The following is a 22988-nucleotide window of genomic DNA, read 5'->3' on the forward strand; positions in this document are numbered from 1 at the left end:
TTGCTATAAAAATCTATGCAAATGTGTGTTCACATGTCTAAATCAGTGCTGTGTGTTTCTGTAAAAGTACTGTATCGGCTATCATTTAAAAAATAATAATCTGTTTTACTGCTGAACAAAATCGAATGAAGCCTTAATTATTTTCTTTCTCTTTTAATCTAAAATCAAATAGCATTCACTGCGCATGCGCATTAAAATAAAAAATAAAAAGAGTTTTGCTGCCATCAAGGGGTTAGAAATGGAACTACATCGAAAGAATGGCAATTAAAAATGCAACAAATGCAGATTATCAGGTGTTTTACAGGTAATTTATAAATAAAATTACATTTATTAGATTAGATTTATATGACTCTTTAGCCCATATAAATTGTTACAATGTCTATGTTTTATTTTATTTTGACAATAAACGATTAACAATTCTAATGAATATAATAATGTAACATTTAATGATTAAAGAATTTCACATCCATTTAAATAAAAATATAAATAATAAATGTTTTATTTATTTAAAAGCATCAATTAAAAGAGAATTCCTGGGATTGTGAAAAGTTCTTCATTAATATTTAGGTGTAAATTATTCACAAACACAGTTATGTGGAACATATTCCAGCATGACGATGATCCTGGACACAAAGTGAGCTCCGTGAACACGTGGTTGTTGGTGTTATGGTTGGAGTGGAAGAGCTCGAAAGTTTTGGCCTCCTCAACCTCCACAACCTCCTTAAACTCCTTAACCTCCGAACACCTTCATTATTAACTGGAACTGGAGCCTCCTCGACATTTTGACTCTGGTATCTGATCTCACTAATGTATGTGGTGTGAAGAAACACAAATCGACACAAGCACTGAAAGGCAGTGGAAAGGCTTCTCAGGAGAGTGAAGTTTATTATGACAGATGTTCAACAATCACACGTGTGTGAGGGGCAGTGACTTGACTTGCAAGTCACACATTTGCTATAATAAGTCACAGATGTTGAGATAATAAAATACAAACCCATGTGATCTAAATGGAAATAATGATGGAGGTAAAATGTGTCATTTAATTGAAAATTTAAGGCTGGGGGGGTAAATACATATGCACCATCATTTGTTTTCATCTTTTTCATGTTCACTGGGACAAACTGGAAATAGCAATTTTTCACTTCCTTTCACAAGGAGAGAAAACTGTGTTCATTTGTTCAGAACCGAACACCTGCTCGGCAATGAGTCGATTAAGGGAAGAAGGAGTCGGCTCTTACCGATTAGATGAACCGATTCAGCGACGTGTGAAAGTGTAGCGACAACATGCTGGGGTGAGTCAGGCTCCTCCCCTTTTTATATCAGAGAGAGAGAGAGAGAGAGAGAGAGAGAACGCGCGAGAGAGAAAGAAGACACACCCTGACACACTATTAAATGAATTATATTAATAAAGAAAGATCATAAAAAGCTCATTTAAATACCGGAAACACACACACACACACAAACACACACACAAACACACGCAGGTCTGTAGTTTGTTACATTCCTTCAAACGTCATCATCCTGTAAACAAGACTTTCGGTTACTGTAGCAGTGTGTGTGTGTGTGTTTGTGTGTGTGTGTGTGTGTGTTCACATTTCTCTGGATCCTACACAAGGATTTAGCAGTTTGTGGATCTTCAGGAGTGTGTGGTAAGAAGCCTTCTGCTTTATTTCGGTTAGATCTTTTTAAATGCATCTCCTGTTGTGTCATCATGAGAAGATTAAGGAACCCTGAGGAACCTGCTCTCCTGTATGTGCTGTGCATTGCTGGGTTTAGATAGAGAGAGAGATATATTAACCAAAAAGCTCCTAATGTTCACAGTTCCTCTTCCTGATCAGTGAGATGTTAAAGAGACTTGCTCATGTTCTTGTTCATGTTGGTGATCTTCATTCTGTGGAATGTGGAGGCATCTGAAAGGGAAAGTTTCAGAACTTTTTGTTTTCAGAAGGTGGGGTTTTGATGTTTTTATTTGAAGTTAGAAGAAGAGAAACCAGTAACCGAGACCACATTTATATATCATACAGTCGGCTTTATTCAGGATGTTGTTTTTGTTTTTTGTTTTGTTTTGTTCTTTACACACTGAGTACACACTATATGGATAAAAGTATGTGGACACCTGACCATGAAATTGATATATGCTAATTTTTTAACATCTCATTCCACAATCATTCTCCATTTGCTGCTATAATAATCTCCATTTTTCTGGGAAGATGTTCCAGTAGATTTTTTGGAGACTCATTGAGCTATGAGGGTGTTATTAGAGTCAGGTGGTACTGATGGAGGTGAGAAGGTGAGGAAGACTGGTGTGCGGTTCAGCTCTATAGCAGGAGATCTTCCTCTTTAACTGTAGAGCAGATGTTCGTGGAGATGGCTTTGTGCACAGGGATGGTTGGACATCGTCATGTTGGAACAGGTTTGGGTGTCTTTGTTCAAGTAAATTGGAGAAGTTCATGTAAACACACCCAAAAACGTCCTGTACAAGTGTGTATCTCTGACTGTGTGATAGCAGGTTTTGGGGAAGTACCACAGACGATTAGAAAAGCCACGTGTTCTGATACTTTTGAACACACATCATGCTGTAATGTAAAGATTTGTTGTATTTTTTGTAGATGTTTATCATTTTAAAGTCTTTAAAGTCTGTTGTTGCTCACAAAATCATCATGAGGACAAAAACGTTGTGTTTTAAAATGAAATTCTTTAGAGGACTTTTGTTTTAATTAATCTCTATTGAATGCTGAAACTGTTAGGTGCCAAAATTACTAGGTGCCAATATTATTAAGCGTTACTATGCAGGTGTGTAAATGCAACCACAGTGAAGAAGATGTGTATTTGTGTGTGATTTCTGAAACATGGAAGTCATTAATAAGTATTTTTTTTGCACTGATGATGTTTACAGGTGACTTTTACACTCCAATCTCAGACTGTCTGTATTAAAGTAACTGCAGGCTCACAGCCTTAAATCCTTTCTCACACTGAGGACATGCGACAGGTCGGGACGCATCGTTGACGTGTTTATCGTGTCTCGTGTCCCAGACCTGCTCCACCACACCGGTGCTGCCAGATGTTTACCCTCACGACATGATAAACATCTCACACTTCACTGCACTATTCTGAGAGCAGGAAGTTTTGTCATCGAATTAGAAAGTGGATTCAAGGATTTCCCAAAATGCAATGGTGTAGGTAAAGCGTGAGAGAGAAAGAGGGAGGAGAGAGAGAGAGAGAGAGAGAGAGAGAGAGAGAGAGAGATGGGCTGGTAAGAGTTTTCGTTCTCCTGACATACAAATATTTTGCATATTTATTAATAGCAAAATCAAAAGAACGAAAGAAATACATGGAAGTGATAAGCCGGATGGATGGATGGATGGATGGATGGATGGATGGATGGATGGATGGATGGATGGATGGATGGATGGATAGATAGATAGATAGATAGATAGATAGATAGATAGATAGATAGATAGATAGATAGATAGATAGATAGATAGATAGTGAATGTTACAGGAACTGATTACTGCAGGTGCAGATCCCACTGTGTTCTGGTTAATACAGGTTTAGCCTATGATGGTGAGTTTTTCATAAAATAAATATCTCAATATATCACCTTGCTTAGAGTATCGCAATGTATCGTATCGTAGCCCCTGTATCAAAACGTACAGTATCATAACGCCAGATTCTTGCAGATACACATAAATACATTCCCTGTATATATATATATATATATATATATATATATATATAATCTCTATCTGGCCATGCAGTGGAACAGGGATTTGTCTTCAGTGCATTCAAGGCTTTTCTGCAAAATGACGTTTATTGCCATGTGTTGTTTGTCCACAACATAGAAAAGAAGCTACCAGATTAAACAAAACATATTTGATCACGAGCTGGCAGAAGATCCTGGAGAAATTCCACAGCGTGTTGGGTTTCAGTTAAAAGTGTGACTTTTCCTTTTTCTAAACGTAGCCACTGATGGTTTCACAAACCCTTATGACAAGCGGAAGAGCTGAGAAGGCAGACAGATGGATTTGCTTAGTCGATGACTCATGAGGAACTTTTGAGAACACACTGTTGTTGACCATGGAGTGTGTACGAGTGTAAAAACGTCCCTGGTTTCTAGTCACAAATATAAATACACAGAATTATGGAATAATGTTTGCTTGATGAGAGTGTTTAAGCTCTAAAGCCTTTCTGTTTATCATCCTTACCTCCAACACTGCAGTGTGTTACCGCAGCAGGTACAGACTTTTGCACACTTGTGTGGTTGTGATTGTGTTACTTGTGTGTGTTTTGGAATGGTTTTGGAAATAATGGCAATACGAATCGAATTGAGCTGAAAGTGTGTAAAAGCCGTGCTGCAGGAAGCAGGAAACCGAGATTCTGATAAAGATTTAAAAAAAAAAAAAAAAACATCACAAAGACTTCAATAAGCAGCCACGAAGAATTTCGACGGACCCTAGAAATCTGTGTATCTGTGTTGAAAATACATCCGATTTAGGCCTCGGTTTCGACTGTGAATACACAGTGAATATACAAATTAATGATTTATAAAAAAATTATAATAATAAGCGCAATTACATACTTATAAAACACTGAATATCTGTAAAGTCACTTGAGCGTGTGATATTATTGTTACACACTCTTGAGCAACGTATTGCTTTTTAATTATACGTTCATACACCAGTAGTTGGTGGTCACATCTGTGGTACGTTTGTCTCTTGCGACACAGGAACAGTAAGTGTAGTAATACCATGTTAAAACTGATTTTTTTTTTTTTACATACATATATATACAGACACATGTTCAGAATAATACCAGTCGCACGGCTCCCGATGTACGCAGGATGATGTCTTTTGGAACACTGACTTATGACGGTCGGTGCTCCCCGTGACTCTGCGTGCAGCCTTGTGCTGCCATCTGTTGGCATGTTACAAAACTATTTGCTACCACCTCGTATATATAGCCGGGTTGCCTCTGCTACGAGGTTCCTACTTGGCTGGAGAGGAATTATTTTATAACGTGGTTTATGGAGAATCAAACACAGTTTTGCATGTCGGGTTCCTGATAAGGTTCTTGTGCACTTTTTACGTCTATAAACGTAACAATAAGCAGCTAATGCTATGCTAAATGTAACTGGTATAAATGGTTTTCCATCTCCCATGTTTTCTTTATTGTCTTGTATCATGCAGGGAGCTTTGATCCAGAATGTCCAGACCAGACATCCCCCCGGGCTACGACGAGTCATGGCTACTTTCAAATAATCAACCTGGAGGTGTTCAGCCTTCTGCACCCCCTCCTTCCTACAATTATTCTCCATATGGAGGTCAACCACAGCCTGGACCCTACCCTGGAGCTCCCTACTCAGTCCCCTCTGGTCCTTACCCAGGGCAGCCCGCCCCTTACCCGGGACAACCTGGAATGTACCCTCCGCAGCCCGGACTACCGGGTCAAGGATACCCATCATACCCAGGACAACCGGGTCAAGGATACCCACCACACCCAGGACAACCGGGTCAAGGATTTCCACCTCCAATGCCACCCATAATCCCACCCACAATACCCATATCTGACTCAGGTGATAACCATAGTTATGATCTTAAAATGACACAACAGCTCTGAGATACAAATGAACAGTGAAATTAAACACTAGCAACGCTGAAGGCTGAGACGTGAGGCAAATTTTCAAACAATAAAGTAAATCTGTATAAAGATATATATATTATTATAGCTATATAATAATATAGCGATTTTTCCAGTACGATCCGGATCATATCTTCACGAAGCAACAAAATACGCAATTTAAATAATTTGAATATTCAACTTGATATTATAATTACATTATTAAAAAAACGATTTCTGGTGCTTCGATCTACGTTGGAAATCAGTTCACTTCTTGAACAAGCTTCATTATTATTATTATTATTATTATTATTATTATTATTAGCATGATGTTAGCAAGCTAGCTCGACCTGATGGCATGTCTGATGATGTCGCAGGTGACGATGGCTTCACCACAACGTCAGGATGGGAGAGCTTGAGCGTGAGGCACGCTTTCATTCGCAAAGTAAGTGCTAATACTTTCTACTCATCATGTATGACGTCTCTCTCCACATCGCTGTTGAATACTCGATCCTGATTGGTCAGAAGATGTTGATTATTTAATTATGACAGGAATTTATAAATGTTCTTGTACACTATTGGTTTTTTTAGTAACATCTCTTTCACTGATTAGACGTTTATTTTTGGAAGAAGTCTCAGGTAAAAGTTTAGTTTTAAACGATTCTAAAGCTAAAATAGCTACCAGGTTCTCGCTAGAGATGAATGAAGTGGGAATTTCCGTGTTTCATCCGTGCTGAATTGTGTCTGAAGGTTCTTCTTATTCATGAAATGTTTAGGTGTACCTGATCCTTGCAGCTCAGCTCCTGGTCACAGTCAGCATCGTGGCTGTTTTCACGTTTGTGTGAGTCCTTGTATATACTGAATATATGTGTGTGTGTGTGTGTTTAAATAACAATGTATTTACATTGACCTCATGTAATTTCTCACAATGTTTTATTTTTATTTTACATTCCAGACAACCGGTGCAGAGCTTCGTCAGGAAAAATCCAGGACTCTACTGGGCTTCGTAGTGAGTATAATGATCTCTTTCTTTAGGTGTGTTTGTGCTTGTGGAGTTTCACTTCCATTTGATGCAGAATCAATATATAATATCTCTCCCCTGGCTCCTGATCATGGAGAACTCGCAATCTCAGCCTCTTTGACCCTGCAATTATGTCAATAATTCTGTCAGTGGAAGGCTATTAACACAACACAACACTGTGTGTGTGTGTGTGTGTGTGTGTGTGTGTGTGTGTGTGTGTGTGTGTGTGTGTGTGTGGCTTTACAGTGCAGTGTACTTCATCACACACATCATGCTGGTGTGCTGTAAGGGACCCAGGTGAGTGGATATACCAGTACCTGTGTGCATAAATCATTCATTTTTTTAATTAACATGTTTTTGTATGTAGAAGCTCCTGTTTTTTAAGACTAATTCCTATACACTCTCTCTCTCTCTCTCTCTCTCTCTCTCTCTCTCTCTCTCTCTCGTCAACGTAGGAGGCGTTTCCCCTGGAACCTTATCCTGCTCGGCATTTTTGTGAGTGCAGTAATGCTGAGTCATTCGGCTGGCAGGGTGTAGTCGAGTTTGTAATGGAAAATAACTTTTTTTCTTTCTCCATGTAAACACAGCAGTTTATTCATTCACAGTTCTCAGGGTTCCTGTGTTTCTTTTGTTGGAAAAAATTATTAATGAAAGCCCAGTCCTGGGGAAATCACAGGGGATGACATCACAAGAAATAAATAGACAATAAATATATATATATATATATATATATATATATATATATATATATATATATATATATATATATATATATATATATGTGTGTGTGTGTGTGTGTGTGTGTGTGTGTGTGTGTGTGTGTGTGTAAAAAGATAAAAATATGCATGTGTACACACACAATATATTTATATGTATATTTATACACACACATAAGTGTATTGTTTAATCAGGGAAATGTACTTCCTTTTCTCATTTTTTTCTCAGACTTTGGCTTTGTCCTATATGACAGGGACGATATCAAGGTAAGCAAAAGGATCCTATTTTTTAAAACTCAGAGTCTCAGGCAGCCATTTTGATCTGTTCAGAGCGAGTGAGAGTAAACATAGCAGACATTGTTGAACAGGGTGTGTATTTGGGGAAAGAGTCAAGAGTGTTGACCTAAACTCACACGTATTTAATGCGTTAAATACAACACACACACACACACACACACACACACACACACACACACACACACAGAAGTAGATTGAACACTAGCTACAGGCCATTTCTTTCTTTATTATTCGTTCATTAAGAAATGTAAAGTAAATCCAGCATAATGCATACATTCTCTGAATATATAATTAAGATCTCATTATTCTGCTATTCTTTTGAATGAAGTGTTGAATAAATCAGTGTAAATACAGAGTTAAGTGTAAGAACACAAGTGAGATTTGTACTGGCATTTATTTATATTTAAATTAATTAAAAAAAAATAGTAATTATACTTCTTTTCATTTGGGTAAAATATACATACATTTAAATAATTTAATGTTATTTACATATTATTACATATTATTATTATTACATTTATTGTTTCTTTATTATACGCTCTATAACGGGGTAAACTTCATTCAGAAAATTACAGTTGGTATCATTTTATCATATGGATTTTTTTTGTGATTATAGATATATATTTTTTATTGAAAGTGTAAAACGTGTCAGTTTTTAATGCTGTATTTTGAATCTGTTATGTTTCCAGTTACTATGACACCAAGTCTGTGTTCCTGGCGCTCGGTATCACTGTGATCGTCTGCATCGCCGTGACTGTCTTCTGCTTCCAGACCAAGGTGGAAAAATAGATGGATTCTGTGTATAATAAAAAAAAAGTCATCTTTGCTTCACCGCTGTTTTTCTGAACTCATTCACACCTGATTCTTTTTTTTTTCCAGGTGGATTTCACCAAATGTGCAGGTCTGTTCTGCGTTCTGGGAATCGTCATGTTTGTGACTGGAATCATCACCGCGATCGTACTGTCATTTAAATATGTAAGTAAAAATTATCATTCAAACCACAATCCAATAACCAGAGGGTTATGAGGAGACAACAACGTCCTGATGATGTTTAAGTAAAAGTATAAGATGTGGTGGGAAATCTTTGATCAAAAAGTAAAAAAAAAAAAAAAAGTGACGACTTCAGTATTTATTCAATATTTAATAGGTTTTTTTGGATTAGTTAAAAAATGAAAACTTTTTATGGAAGAAGTCCCCAGTGTTTCTTCAGGACAGGAGAACTGTTGCCTTTACAAAGTCTTTTTGTTTTTTTTTTAACAACAAAGTTGGAAGAGCAGTTGCACAATATATCAAAATAAACTACAAAACTACAGTAGCCACACAATTTATAAAAAATAAACTACAAAACTACGGCAGCCACACAATGTATCAAAATAAACGAAAAACTACAGCAGCCACACAATGTATAAAAATAAACTACAAAACTACAGCAGCCACACAATGTATCAAAATAAACTACAAGAATACAGCAGCCACACAATGTATCAAAATAAACTACAAAACTACAGCAGCCACACGATGTATCAAAATAAACTACAAAACTACAGCAGCCACACGATGTATCAAAATAAACTACAAAACTACAGCAGCCACACAATGTATCAAAATAAACTACAAAACTACAGCAGCCACACAATGTATCAAAATAAACTACAAAACTACAGCAGCCACACGATGTATCAAAATAAACTACAAAACTACAGCAGCCACACGATGTATCAAAATAAACTACAAAACTACAGCAGCCACACGATGTATCAAAATAAACTACAAAACTACAGCAGCCACACAATGTATCAAAATAAACTACAAAACTACAGCAGCCACAATGTATCAAAATAAACTACAAAACTACAGCAGCCACACGATGTATCAAAATAAACTACAAAACTACAGCAGCCACACGATGTATCAAAATAAACTACAAAACTACAGCAGCCACACAATGTATCAAAATAAACTACAGCAGCCACACAATGTATCAAAATAAACTACAAAACTACAGCAGCCACACAATGTATCAAAATAAACTACAAAACTACAGCGGCCACACAATGGATCAAAATAAACTACAAAACTACAGCGCCACACAATGTATCAAAATCTACAAACTACAGCAGCCACACAATGTATCAAAATAAACTACAAACTACAGTAGCCACAATATATCAAAATAAACTACAAAACTACAGCGGCCACACGATGTATCAAAATAAACTACAAAACTACAGCGGCCACACAATGTATCAAAATCTACAAACTACAGCAGCCACACAATGTATCAAAATAAACTACAAACTACAGTAGCCACACAATATATCAAAATAAACTACAAAACTACAGCGGCCACACGATGTATCAAAATAAACTACAAACTACAGTAGCCACACAATATATCAAAATAAACTACAAAACTACAGCGGCCACACGATGTATCAAAATAAACTACAAAACTACAGCGGCCACACGATGTATCAAAATAAACTATATACAATATATACATAAAATACAAAACTGTATGTTGTTACAAAATTATGAAGCCATTTTCATCCACCCTCTAAAATACACGATTAAAACCTATTTTCTCTTTAAAATATCATAAATTCTGCCCGTCTCTGGAGGTCCATGTAAGTTCTGAGTGATTATTAATATTACATTGAACAACAATCTAGAAAATGACCTGAAATGTAACTGTGATTTACAGATCCCGTGGCTCCACATGCTGTACGCTGCCATGGGTGCGATCGTGTTCACGCTGGTGAGAACATCACCACCCTCATCATCATCATCAGCTACATTCTACATTTACAACCCATTCATCACTCCTCTCTTTGTGTGTGTGTGTGTGTGTGTGTGTGTGTGTCTAGTTCCTGGCCTATCACACGCAGCTCCTAATCGGAAATAGGAAGCACTCCATAAACCCAGAGGAATACGTGTTCGCTGCTCTCTCCATCTACGTGGACGTCGTCCAGATCTTCATTTTCCTCCTGCAAATCATCGGGGCGTCTCAAAGATAGGGGGCGCCCTCACGCAGAAGCGCTTATGTAAAATGCATTTTAAAAATGTTTTTCTGGGCGGCGTTAGCATGATATGAAAGGCTTCGATACCACCAGGACATGCTGGTTTAACTTCATAACCACCTTCTCAGCTTCTCTTTATATTCTGGAAATATTTTTACACGATATGCTAATTACATTACGTACGATTTCTTTTTTTTTCCGATTAATCAAGGTTTAATTTTGGCCTTTATTATTATTATTATTATTATTATTAAAATATAATAAAAGTCCCTGAATAAAATGGACACTGGAGAGGAAGATTTTTCTTTTATTACGACTTGTTACAGTGGGTTTCAGAAATATTGGCACCCCTTTATAAGTTACTCTAAATCAAATCTAAAGTCACTTTAAAAACATATATTTATTATAAATACACACTATTCTATATATTTTTTAGGTGATTCGAGATGTAACATCTTGAAAAACTTGTCCTGTGTCACAGGGATGGGTGATATCGCCGAAAATATCGTATCGTGATAATTTAGGACACTGATATTTAGCTTCAGGTTTTAACAACCGAACGACGCCAAAGAAAAATCGCTCGCGCTATAATTCTAAAAACATTAACATCAATCTATATTGAAATCATAGATAATTATATGCATCATAATTTATAAATATCACGATACTGATATCAGGGTCGTATCGCTCGGCTCTACAGCATCACTGCAGATCTTATACTGTATATGCTGCTGTTTTTTTGTTTGGTTAATTAGGGGTGCCAATATTTTTGCTCCTTCCAATTACGAGTCGTTTTTATGCTACAATAGTGACGTGTGTAAATAAAAGAATTTTATCTATAACCAGAAGTTTTAGCAAGTTTTCTTTTTTTCACTAATTTCACATTCATACACTACATCGCATTCCACATTTAATTCCCGTTTGTTGTTGTAAGAACCTCCGCTCTTCTGGGAAGATGTTCCACAAGATTTTGTGGAGATTTGTGTGAGAGCTTCATCCAGCCATGAGGGTGTTCGTGTGGTGAGGAGGCTCGGGGGTGCAGTCAGCGTTCACAGGCTGTAAGAAGATGTTTATTTAAATGTTGTGATGTTTATGGAAGGAGTCTCCAGTGTCACCGCTGTAGAGACGATTTACAGTACATGGCTTCTGGAATAACAAAAGCTCTCCGTGAGAGGAAACAGATGGAGACTGGTGAAGGAATGAGCGTTTATTGCTGCTAGAAACAAGCAAGCTTCCACACCACACTTCCAAATGACTTAGGTGCTCAGATCTCAGCTGTGGAGCAGGAGAGGACAAAACTAAGTCCACTCCAGAAGATCTCTGGACCTCCTTGATGTTTTTCAGACGTTCTCCAATCTTCATAAAATTCTTAATGTAGGTAAAGAAAGTGAAGACTAACACAAAGATGCACTCAGTTCTGTCTGCTCGTCCTCCAGAGCTGAGATCCGAGGCTCTCATTTTCAATATATTACACAGGTTTCACATCAAACCATCAGTCCTGATTCTGACATCAACACAACCTGGGGAATCGGGTCACTGCTCCTCTGCTGCCGGTTTGTAACGCTCACGTTCATACTCTCCCTCGTTGGATTTCTTCATCCGTTGCCGGATCTTCAGCTGCTCCAGTCGGTTCTTGTCCACTTGCCTTTTGGCCAGAATGAACCCAATTACACCAGACGGAAGACCAATGATCCTGTAAGAGAAGATCCAGTATTGATCACAGTCTGGAGTGCTGCAGTAAAAGACACTCTCTCTCTCACACACACACACACACTACATCAAAGTGCGCCGTATAAAACGTACCAAGCGTATCCGATTACTTTCATCGGGTTTTTCGCTTTTCTTTTAGGAATATACTCAGGTCCTGAATCTTCCTCTGCTTCTTCTTCTTCTTTCTTCTCCCGCTCTTTTAAAGGGTCTGTGGATTTCGCTGCATCTGTCCTGGTGATGTTTAGTGAACAGGAGCTGCTGCAGTGAAGAGCTCGGTGCTGGAGATCACACCACCGCAGGCCTGAGAAGGTCCACCTCTGGGTATGAGGAGTATGGAAATGGAAATTTCCGCTGGAGAAGCAGCGAAGACCTGGACAAAGACAGAAGATGGGATATGAACTCGATTCATTAAAAGAGAAGAAACAGACAAGATCATCTCTAATACGTCGGGGGCCGATGTGGATCGGAAGGTCATGAGTTCAATCCCAGCTGAGATTGTGAAAATCCAGGCGATTCCCAGATTGAACTCTCAATGCCTGAACCACTAATCTTCCACCTTTCACCATGACTATACAAACATTCATGGGGTTGATGATCATGAACAGTGCCTCTGGAGAACGAGAAGCTGAAAGGACTCACGAGGTCCAATCATAAGACACAAATGACAGAGAACATCTGTGTGTGTGTGTGTGTGTGTTTTCCAGAAAACAGACAAGTAAACACACACTGGACTAAACACTGTTCCTTATTGGGTAATAAGACGCAGTAACCAGTGATGCGGAATCCAGACATGAACATTCCATATTCAGTACCTGGTTTTCCCACCGTAAAGATCCTATAAACACTGAACAGACACCACAGGAATGTGTGTAAGAGGAACCAGTGTGAGGTCCATCTTAATACTGACACACATTCAGAGAGTTCCTGCGAAGACCCTGTGCGTCACTCGGTATGGAATTAATCTCTAATAATGAACTCGATCAACTGTGAACGTATCCACATTGAGAAGATCTCAGTTTGAAGCTTTCAGTGAGAAGCTCTCTTTGAAAAGATATCTGTGAGAAGGGCTCAGTTTGAAGATCTCTTTGAGAAGTCGGTCATAAAATACCATAATGAGAAGATCTCAGTGTGAATATCTTTGTGAGAAGATCCTATTGAAAAGATCTCAGTGAGAAGATGCCAGTAAGATGTCAGTAAGGAGATCCCAGTGAGAAGATCCTATTGAAAAGATCTCAGTGAGAAGATGTCAGTGAAGAGGTCCCAGTGAGAAGATCCTATTGAAAAGATCTCAGTGAGAAGATGTCAGTGAAGAGGTCCCAGTGAGAAGATCCCATTGAAAAGATCTCAGTAAGAAGATGCCAGTAAGATGTCAGTAAGGAGATCCCAGTGAGAAGATCTCCAACTCCCTACACTGTATTTCACTATTATTACTAATCCATACTGCACTCATGTAGGTGTATGTTTTGGACTCAAAACCTGAACCAACACTTTATAACGCAGAATAACTGCAGATAAACCCGTCATATGATCTTCATTACCAAACAGAGAAAATCAAATTTAATAAAACTTTGAAACTGCATTTATTTACCTTCTATGGCGGACCTCAGAAATCTCCTACAGGGCGCCGCCATTTTGTCCGTAACATCCGGGACTCTACACACGCCCACACTACGTCACATTTTACCTTCTTAAGTCTGGTATTGTTTTATCGTAAACACCAGTTTGCGATTAATCAGATATTTAAATTAAATCAAAGAAATAAACTAATAAGCAAGTTTTTAATTATTGCAGCGCGTAAATTCTGCTTGATCGACAGCGTCTATTTCCGGGTTTGTGCAGCTGCATTAGCGCCCTCTAGCGTCTAAACGGAGCATTACTAATGCTTTAAGATATTAAAATTCTTTTTAATGTTTATTCATGAAGAGAATTTAAATATATTAAAAACGTTTCAGGGTCAAAAAATGCTGATTTTCTTATTTAAAAAGTTGCTCATTGCTCATACATTTCCATTTTAATTTTAAAATCAGGAAATGTAAAAATATATCTATATTATACATTTGTTAATGTTTTATTTCCAATATACACTATGCTATATTCTTTAATATTTAGTTTATTTTAATAAAGGTCTAAAACCTACCAATAGCCTGAAAGTTGATATATATATATTTTTTATTTCTTTATTTTATATATATTTTTTTATTTCTTTATTTATACTTACGAGATGTTCAGCCCTGGATGTTGTTCTGATGCGGTACATTCTTCGTCAGATGACCCAAAGTTTGCAGGCACAACATGAAGCTTTTTTAAAAGTACGAATAAATAATATGGACGGCACAAACGTGACCAATTTATAAAAAATATTGCAGAAAATGTTTTACTCTTAACAAAATGAATACAATAAAACTTTTATCCAGATTTCCTGCTACATAATTAAAAAACGGCAACAAAAACACTACTAACATTTGTTTTTAAAATCAGAAACGTATGTACAAATTTTACACAGAGGATTCTTTTCACACGGCCGTTTCCCTGGAGGTCTCGGCACACGTGATGCTGCACATCAGAAAGATTTTCTGAACCGTATCCTGATCCTCCTCGTGTGCCCAAGTCCATCATAAGCCCTTTTTTACACGTTTCACACGTTTTAATCCTCCAGCGTGTAGTTAGGATTCACGACGAGCGTGACGTCCTCGTCCTGTGTCTCCACGGAGCCCTTCAGACCCGACTGAGACAACTCGATTAGAATGTAGTCCTGAAAAAATATCAGAAATACACATTTATTTTTCATCTTTATTTATTATGATACAGTAAATATAATTTCCCCAAGCTGCATTTATTTATGCAAATAAGGTTCCATCTAATTGAATATTCATAATAAAAAATATGATAAAGCCAAAAATGTTCAGATTTATGTTCAGTTTTTTTACTTTTACAAGGTTTACAAAATAAACTGTTATCAATCACGTGGGTGGAGCTTAAAAGTTGACCTTCACAATTCCTAAGAAGAAAACAAAAAAATAAAACTGAAAACTTACGCAATGTACAAGTCTGTGGATGACCTTCTCGATCATGGTCTTCTTGTTGATGAGCTCCACCTCGGAGTCTATCTCAGACTCGATCTCCTTCAGGTACCAGTTCACTACTGCGCTCTTCTTCAGGGCTTCTTCTTTCTCATCTACACACACACACACACACACACACACACACACACACACACACACACACACACACACACAGGATAAGTCAGGACTAAACACTTCAAGTACTTCAATTATACGGAAAATACTTATTAACATTATATCAATTAATATTTTCTGCCCAATCAGAATCCAGAGATCTTACCTTCCTCAGCACGACGCAGGTGCAGCACTATGAGGTTGGAGAGACGCTTGTACTCGGTGAAGGACAGACGCAGAGACGGTTTGGCAGCTTGGGTTTCTTTGTTGACGCCGTTGGTGTGCTCATGGCCGTTAACATGTCCATTCAGGGTACCGTCATCCACGTTTCCGTTGGGAACATCGTGACCTGGAATACAGAGGGGACAGAGGAATTAGAGACATAACACACTGTCGCTTGATCAGTCGAGACGGGTACAAGCAGTGGACGTACGCATCACGTTTTTTTTTTCCACTTTGTAATTTTTTGGGGTGCCGAAACTAAAATGGCACTCTTTTTATAATTTTCAAATTCTTGTGTGATGAACAGGATTCCTTTACCATTCACCCGGTTCTCCTCTTCCTCCTCCATGGCCTCCTCTTCCTCTTGGTCCAGGTTAACGTCAGGTGTCTCCACACGAATAATAGATTTGTTGAGCAGCCTGAAGGCCTCTTTGACGTGTTTGGGTTGCACCTGAACAACGCAGAGAAAGTGTTAGAAGTGCACCACGTTGATGATGATAAAGCCTGGTTTGGGATGTAGCTCCGCCCACCTCGTCGCAGCAGTGCATGCGGGCCATGCCCTCAGACAGGCGGATCATGCTCTCCAGCTGGCGCACGGTGATCCTCCAGGCCGATTTGGTGACGCCGGAGCCGTCCCTCTGTCTCAGGCGTTTGTACTGCTCCACGATAAAATCCTCTGATTCCTTGGAGATCTGATAAAACATGTGCAACATGTGCATTTGATTAGATAATTTGCATTTGATGCGACACTATAAAGCCTGGGTTTTGGTGTGTAGGGTTGGGAGCTATATCAAAAATAAAATTCGTAAATTTGTATGATGTTGCATCTTTGTCTTCTCTTTTAGTGTGTATGAAGCCGAGGAGTTTCACACCTTGGGTTTGAACTGCCGAGCGAACAGCAGGTATCTGCGGATCTCATCCAGAGTGTAAAGGCGGTCGATGGAGTTCTCGATCCTGGAGTGCAGGTCCACTATGCGTCTGGCTATGGCATAATCAGTCACCTGAGGAAATGAATAACGGCATGACAAAGTGTTTTACTCCATTTACTATCACTTATAGTAATGTTAATAGTGACTGACACACACACACACACACACACACACACACACATACCTCGTTACAATCGTCCACCAGGATAAAGAAGAGGTCAAAGCGAGACATGATGGGTGCGGTCAGGTTGATGTTCTGCTTGAGGGATTTGGAGCGGTCGTAACGGCCACTGATGGGGTTTGCTGCAGCCAAGATGGACGTCCGGGCGTTCAGGGTGGCCTACAAGTGAAAATACAATTTAAAAATATATCCTCTCACACGCACACACATCTATAAAGATGAAGGTTCGTTTGAACCAACCGTGCTTAGACCTTTAACCCTTACCTTGACCCCAGCTTTGGTGATGGAGATGGTCTGCTGCTCCATGGCCTCATGGATGGCCACCTGATCTCTCGTCTCCATTTTGTCAAACTCGTCAATGCAGCACACACCCTGAGCATTTAAACACACACACATATCATTTACATCGCACACATGAAAGCAATTGAATAAACTAAGAACAAAATGAATGTTCTTAAACACAATAATTGCATATTGATTTATTTATCTATGTTTTTACTTAAAAATAATTTTACATTGTCAGCCAGCATCAGAGCTCCAGCCTCGATGACAAACTCGTGCGACTCTTCATCTCGGACCACGGCAGCGGTAAGACCGGCAGCGGTGGACGCTTTCCCGCTGGTGTACACGGCACGAGGGCTGAACTCCTCCACGTGTCTGAGCCGCAGATAAACACGTACTTAAAACGAGCTCATTACAATAATTATTCGTGATTGATTAAATAAACACAAGCTGACAGTAGCAAACCCTGAATTAATCAGCACTATTAATTACCATATAATTACAAAATTACTACATTAACATCGCATTGTTCATAACGTCATGACGTGTGTTCCTACTTCAGAAACTGGCTCTTGGCTGTGCTGGGATCTCCTACAATGCACACGTTGATGTCCCCTCTCAGAGACGTGCCCTCCATGGTGGTCTTCGGGACACCGCCAAAGAGCATGAGCAGGACGCCGCGCTTCACCTCGTCGTTACCTGTACGATTAAGTAATTAAAATTGTAATTAAATAATTGCTACAATGTTTAATTTATAAATATTTTTATTAATAAATACAATATACAATCTTAAATCATTTGTTGAATAACCGATCCCAAATAAAGTAAATTTCCACATTTCAAGTGCATAGAAACAGAAATTTCATACAATCAGAGAGTAAGAGGTGTGTGTGTGTGTGTGTGTGTGATCATGTACCATGGATGGTAGGGAACAGGCTGGTGCACAGGTTATGGTACAGGTTCTTGTCCTGGCTCATCTCGAACACTTTGTCCCACTCCTTCACAGACATCTGGTTCTTGATACTCTCAGCTGTCTGTTCCTCATCGCGAATCTCCTTCCCACCAAACTGAACACCAAACACAACTCAGATCAGAGAACCATTACAGGACTGAATGGTGATTGATTGGGGAGGCTGGATCTTACCCTGGGATTGGTCGGTGCCACGTGGGAGGCCAGGAACGCCAGTCTGTACGAGAGCTCTCGGACTCCGAGAGCTTTTAGACCACGCACGCCCTCGTTCTCGTATCCCTGTGAGCTGGCTGTGCGAGAACCGGTCTCTGTTCGCACACCTAAAGCACACAAACATTAACGTAAACACGTGTTACCACATACTTTAAAAACTCTATAGAAATGTCCAGGTTATTTTCATTGAAAAATCCGGACACTTCGTTTCTCCAAATGTTCAGCTGGAATACTTTGCTGTGCTTCTTGCCAAAGATCTTCTTCACTAGTTGGAGATTTCTTTATGATGCAGTAAATCCCAGAGCAGTTCAATGGTGACTGCAGTGATCTATCCACGATAGATATCACTCCAGACGACTCTGTAAATAACTCTGCACGGAAGTGAAGTATGGAGTGGTAGCAATACTGGTTCAGTATTCCATTCTCCAACCTTCACAGCTCCAAAATAACTCCAAACCACTAAGCTTCCACTTCCATGTTTGACTGTGTAGTTAAGGCAGACTGTAGGTTCAGACTGTGGGTTCTGCTAACATTTGGACCAGTGTAAAAAGAGCAAAGTTTTCTGAATTTCCAGGCACCATGATTGTCAAGAACCTCTGCTTCATCAGTTTCTGAACCTAAACCTGATGAACAAAGCAAATTATTATCCAAAAGGACAAATGTCAGTACCTGGCGTTGCGAGCTGTGACACATCAGGCACGACGATGAGGCAGCCAATGAAGTCGCACTTATCTCCGGCCTGCGCCGACTCCACGGCTTCGGCTCTCAGGATCACCTCCATGCTCCGTGGGATGGATCCGCGCGGCAGCTCGGCCTGTGTCTCCTGGATGCGCACCTGGTTTCCAAAGCAACATCTCAGCATCAAATACGTGTAATTATCGCAATATATCATGTATATATTAGTGTTTAAACAAAGATAAGAGTTTTTTGTGTTTCTCCGACGCAAGCTCAGACCTTCTGGAAGTCAATGAACTTGGATTTGTTGGTGTCGAGCAGGAAACGGCGGCGGTTGTTGCACACCGGGTTGCGGCAGATGCTGGGTTGCGTGTACTTAAACTGCTGCTCCACGTCCTTGATGAGGCTCTGGCAGTCCAGGCACAGAAAGGTGCCGCTCACCAGCTCGGGGTGAACGGGGTGAGTACGTACCACCTGCCCACTGATGCGCACCAGAGATCCGATGCGCAGCGCGGTCAGCTCGCGGATCCTGAGGAACCACCACAAGGAGAATGAGAGATTATTACTTATCACGATGTACAGTTACAACGAGTTCAACTTTATTTTAAAATATCTTCTTACTTGTGTCTGGTAGGCAAATCCTGAATGGCCACGTAGAACTCCTTAGAAACAGGAACGTTCCCATGATCCCGGGCGAAGTTACGCACCGCGCGGCACAGGTATGGGTAGATTCTACAACATCATCAATAACAGCCCATCAACTATAAAGCGCCTGCTTTAACATTAAAAGTGTAAAAAACTCGGTGTTCATCTGAATACCTGTAAAACTCCTCCTGGATGATGGTTGCCAGTTCTTGGTTGAATCCCTCCAAATCGGTGAAGCTTACCAGGAGAGTGTTGCGTTCCGGACGGATCAGTTCTTCTGCGTCACGCAGATACTTCACCTCGCCATCAGTGTTCTGAAACCTGAAATGTACACATATATGTTTATAAATGAATAATAGAATAATAATAAAGTGAATAACACTCACTGACTGTTTATGAATGATGATTCCTGAGGGGTTTTTTTTTTACTAATATAATAATAATAACAATACTAAAAGTGATACTGAGGAAACGCAATAAACTTTTATAATTTTCGAATAAAAGGATCAATATTTGTTGATATAAATACATGGGGGGTCATGGCCTACATTATGGTTGACCCAAAAATCTTTGATGTGTATAATCATAATTATAATTAAGATTTAATAACAATAAAACAGAAGCAGATAACTTGTCTAAATCACTAAATCAGACTTTTTAAAAATACATTATATTCAGCATCATTCAGACGCCATTTTTGTGTGAACCTCCAAGTCAAAGAAATAAAGACTTACTCTTCCAAAAACGCCTGGAATAACTTCTGGCACTTCTCCGCCAACTCGTCCTTCACGGTCTGTCCGGCGTTTTCCGCAGCAGGCTCCGTGATGTCCATTGTAACAGAAGAGTTTTGTTAATAACGGAGTTATAACCGGATATAAAGGACTTCTGTCTCCTCCGTCCTTCTCCCCTCAGAGCCGATCAGAGAGCCGCACGAGCGAGAAAAGAGAGATTTCGCGCCAAAGCCCGCGACCACGTGGTCGTTTTCGCGCCACCCGTAGCCAATCGGATGCTCGCGTTTCGCCTCTTCTGTCTGTGATTGGATGAAAACGCGTTGTCCCCGCCGCTCGAGCGTTGCCAGGCGGATGTGACGTTTTCGCGCCAGGAGTCTCGCGGGGAGAAAACATGGCTGAACTTCTTTCATGCCTGAAAGCCTCAACATCATCACCACCATTCATTTATTCATTATATTTTAAATGTTATTTTATATTTTTAATCTTGACTATTTACCATTCCAGCATTTCTAATGTCTTCAGGTCTCCTTTGAAAATAGTTTACACAAAGTGTATTTCCATGACACATCATGTCATTTACATATGACATAAACGCCTCATTAAATATTCATAAACATTCATAAACACAATTCATATTTCTATTTTTTTTAAAGATTATTGGATTGCTTTCAAAAGTCCTAACAGATACACCATATTCCCAAAAGTATTGGGACACCTGACCTTTCCAGCCATAAGTTGCTCTTCTCCAAACTATTACTACAAAGCTAGTTCACACAAATGTACAAGACGTCTGCATACAGTTTTGCGTTCACTTGAACTAGAAGACCCAAATCTGTTCCGGCATGGCAGTGCACAAAGCAAGCTCCATGAAGATCTGGTGTACATGGTTTGGAGAGCAAGATCTCCTGCTATAGAGCTCTGAGCTCAACCCTACTGAACATCTTTGAGATGGATGTGAATGCTGACTGCACTCCAGGCCTCCTCAGCTTCTCACCTACATCAGTATCTGACTTTACTAACACCCTTGTGTCCAGTGAACACAAATATCCACAATCACACTCCATAATCTAGTGGAACATCTTCCCAGAAGAGTGGAGATAATTATAAGAGCAAATTGGGACTGAATGTGGAATGTGATGCTCAAAAAGCACATACCGTACACGTAAACACGTAAGAAAATCCTGTCATTGTTATTGTTTAGCTGTTTAATATAATGTCAGATTTATATGAAAAACTATAAAATGAAATACTATAAATAATATGTTAGATGTGTTTATGACTTTTTATAAGTGCTTGGTTTCTCAAAAGTTCAAACATACATGAGGTCAGAAGATGGCGTTCTATAACATCTTATAACAGATCAAACACAGACTGCGCTTCCTGTTCTTCCTCAGGGGGGCGCCAGTGAGAGGTCAAGGCAGATCAGACAGAAAAACAAAAGCCAGCTGCTCTTTTCATTAACCTAGTTAAAAAGTAGAAAATATCAAATTCTTCCAGATTTCCTCAGCTGTCAATTTTCCACTTTGACAAAACCAAGATGTCCACTCTAGTCCCTGGTTTTCCACAATGACTACCGAGGTCTCAGAGTTTGTTTAAAACACTACCGATTTGTGTTGTTTCTTTTGCCAGCAATTGGAATACATCTAAAGGTGTTTATCGAGACAGTAAAAGGTTTGACTAAATAATATCACACCAAATTTTACACATTATGGCTTTTGGCCGATGCCTTTATTCAGAATGATTTACATTTGATCTTGTTCATGCAACTGAGCTGCTGTGGGGTCGAGGGCTTTGCTCAGGGCCCAGAAGTTGCAGCTTGGTGTGACTAAGATTTGAACCCATTTCCTTCGGATCCAAAGGCTAATGTTTTAACCACTAAAATACCACCTCCTAAGTTCAGATGAGTCCTCGCAGATTAGCATAGAGACTATCGCTAAAACATCGAAAACACCATTCCAGATAAATGAGTCTAGAAGAGATTGTACATTTAAACTGATTTCCCACTAATAGATATAAAGGATTGTAGGTGTACTAGAGAGATCTTCATTCGTTCCTCAGACAGATCGAGTACCCGAATTGGAACAAATCAGTGCATTATTTCCAAATTGGGCGAGTCACTGCTGGTTTTGTTGAAGGGACATATTGTTGAGTCTCACCGTTTTTTTTGTTTGTTTGTTTGTTTGTTTTTGTTGTTTTTTTATCTGATTTGCTCACTTCGTGTTATCTGTATCAGGTGTCATATCAAAAAAGGTTCATATTCAGGTATGTTGGGCTGTTAAGCAGGAGAATGCAGTAGTGACAGGCTTCCTGCTTGTGGTGTTCAGGAAGTTAGTGTACAGTAAAAAACAAGTGCAAGAGCTGTATTTTACTTTCATCTGTAAAGTCAAAACAATGTGTAAAGATAAGCAACATTCATTAAAATGAGAGTGTGTTGGTTGCACAAGGTTACTTATCCAACGTCCATATTATATTTTCACCATACATACGTAACATGGACATGGAGAAATCAACATTTAAATAAAAATGTTTATTCTATTCAAATATAAAATATTATTGATGGACCAAAACATATGGCCTGATTTAT

The 22988-nt window shown here is 39.2% G+C and overlaps 3 protein-coding genes across 4 annotated transcripts; 1 reads left to right on the forward strand and 2 right to left on the reverse strand.

Annotated features, from left to right (window-relative positions):
• The first annotated feature begins 1340 nt into the window (after positions 1–1340).
• On the forward strand, positions 1341–11512 carry tmbim1a (transmembrane BAX inhibitor motif containing 1a). Of its 2 annotated transcripts, XM_046859985.1 has the most exons (13): positions 1429–1484; positions 1616–1649; positions 5187–5572; positions 5994–6061; positions 6393–6457; positions 6572–6625; positions 6884–6934; positions 7093–7132; positions 7583–7620; positions 8340–8427; positions 8530–8625; positions 10355–10408; positions 10518–11512. In XM_046859985.1, exons 3-13 carry the CDS (start codon positions 5203–5205, stop codon positions 10665–10667), a joined length of 1074 nt encoding a protein of 357 aa, XP_046715941.1. In that variant the 5' UTR covers positions 1429–1484; positions 1616–1649; positions 5187–5202; the 3' UTR covers positions 10668–11512. The 2 variants fall into 2 exon arrangements, with proteins under 2 accessions (XP_046715863.1, XP_046715941.1); XM_046859907.1 differs by having other exon boundaries at positions 1341–1649.
• A 350-nt stretch (positions 11513–11862) lies between these two features.
• si:ch73-71c20.5 (DUF4748 domain-containing protein) lies at positions 11863–14117 on the reverse strand. Its single transcript, XM_046860093.1, has 3 exons — positions 13969–14117; positions 12474–12750; positions 11863–12363 (listed from the first exon to the last, which is right to left on the reverse strand). Exons 1-3 carry the CDS (start codon positions 14009–14011, stop codon positions 12204–12206), a joined length of 480 nt encoding a protein of 159 aa, XP_046716049.1. The 5' UTR covers positions 14012–14117; the 3' UTR covers positions 11863–12203.
• Positions 14118–14727: 610 nt separating this feature from the next.
• mcm6 (minichromosome maintenance complex component 6) lies at positions 14728–20619 on the reverse strand. Its single transcript, XM_046859703.1, has 17 exons — positions 20408–20619; positions 19848–19994; positions 19650–19760; positions 19308–19557; positions 19023–19188; positions 18315–18460; positions 18087–18237; positions 17728–17869; positions 17404–17545; positions 17153–17260; positions 16892–17047; positions 16651–16779; positions 16309–16470; positions 16097–16229; positions 15723–15905; positions 15416–15555; positions 14728–15132 (listed from the first exon to the last, which is right to left on the reverse strand). The coding sequence occupies exons 1-17, from the start codon at positions 20503–20505 to the stop codon at positions 15025–15027; spliced, it is 2472 nt and encodes an 823-aa protein (XP_046715659.1). The 5' UTR covers positions 20506–20619; the 3' UTR covers positions 14728–15024.
• Positions 20620–22988: the final 2369 nt, after the last annotated feature.

This window comes from Silurus meridionalis, chromosome 1, assembly GCF_014805685.1.
Source record: "Silurus meridionalis isolate SWU-2019-XX chromosome 1, ASM1480568v1, whole genome shotgun sequence".
Lineage (NCBI taxonomy): Eukaryota > Metazoa > Chordata > Actinopteri > Siluriformes > Siluridae > Silurus > Silurus meridionalis.

What these genes read in the sequence shown, in the direction of transcription:
- tmbim1a (XM_046859907.1), top strand. Translation starts at nt 5,203, where the DNA reads ATGTCCAGACCAGACATCCCCCCGGGCTACGACGAGTCATGGCTACTT. An exon ending in GGACTCTACTGGGCTTCGTA is followed by an intron (nt 6,626 to 6,883) that starts GTGAGTATAATG and finishes GTGGCTTTACAG; the next exon opens with TGCAGTGTACTTCATCACAC. An exon ending in TCGTACTGTCATTTAAATAT is followed by an intron (nt 8,626 to 10,354) that starts GTAAGTAAAAAT and finishes TGTGATTTACAG; the next exon opens with ATCCCGTGGCTCCACATGCT.
- si:ch73-71c20.5 (XM_046860093.1), bottom strand. Translation starts at nt 14,011, where the DNA reads ATGGCGGCGCCCTGTAGGAGATTTCTGAGGTCCGCCATAGAAG. An exon ending in TCTGAGGTCCGCCATAGAAG is followed by an intron (nt 12,751 to 13,968) that starts GTAAATAAATGC and finishes GTCTTTGTCCAG; the next exon opens with GTCTTCGCTGCTTCTCCAGC. An exon ending in AAAGTAATCGGATACGCTTG is followed by an intron (nt 12,364 to 12,473) that starts GTACGTTTTATA and finishes CTTCTCTTACAG; the next exon opens with GATCATTGGTCTTCCGTCTG.
- mcm6 (XM_046859703.1), bottom strand. Translation starts at nt 20,505, where the DNA reads ATGGACATCACGGAGCCTGCTGCGGAAAACGCCGGACAGACCGTGAAG. An exon ending in TTCCAGGCGTTTTTGGAAGA is followed by an intron (nt 19,995 to 20,407) that starts GTAAGTCTTTAT and finishes TGTACATTTCAG; the next exon opens with GTTTCAGAACACTGATGGCG. An exon ending in TGGTGGACGATTGTAACGAG is followed by an intron (nt 16,780 to 16,891) that starts GTATGTGTGTGT and finishes TCATTTCCTCAG; the next exon opens with GTGACTGATTATGCCATAGC.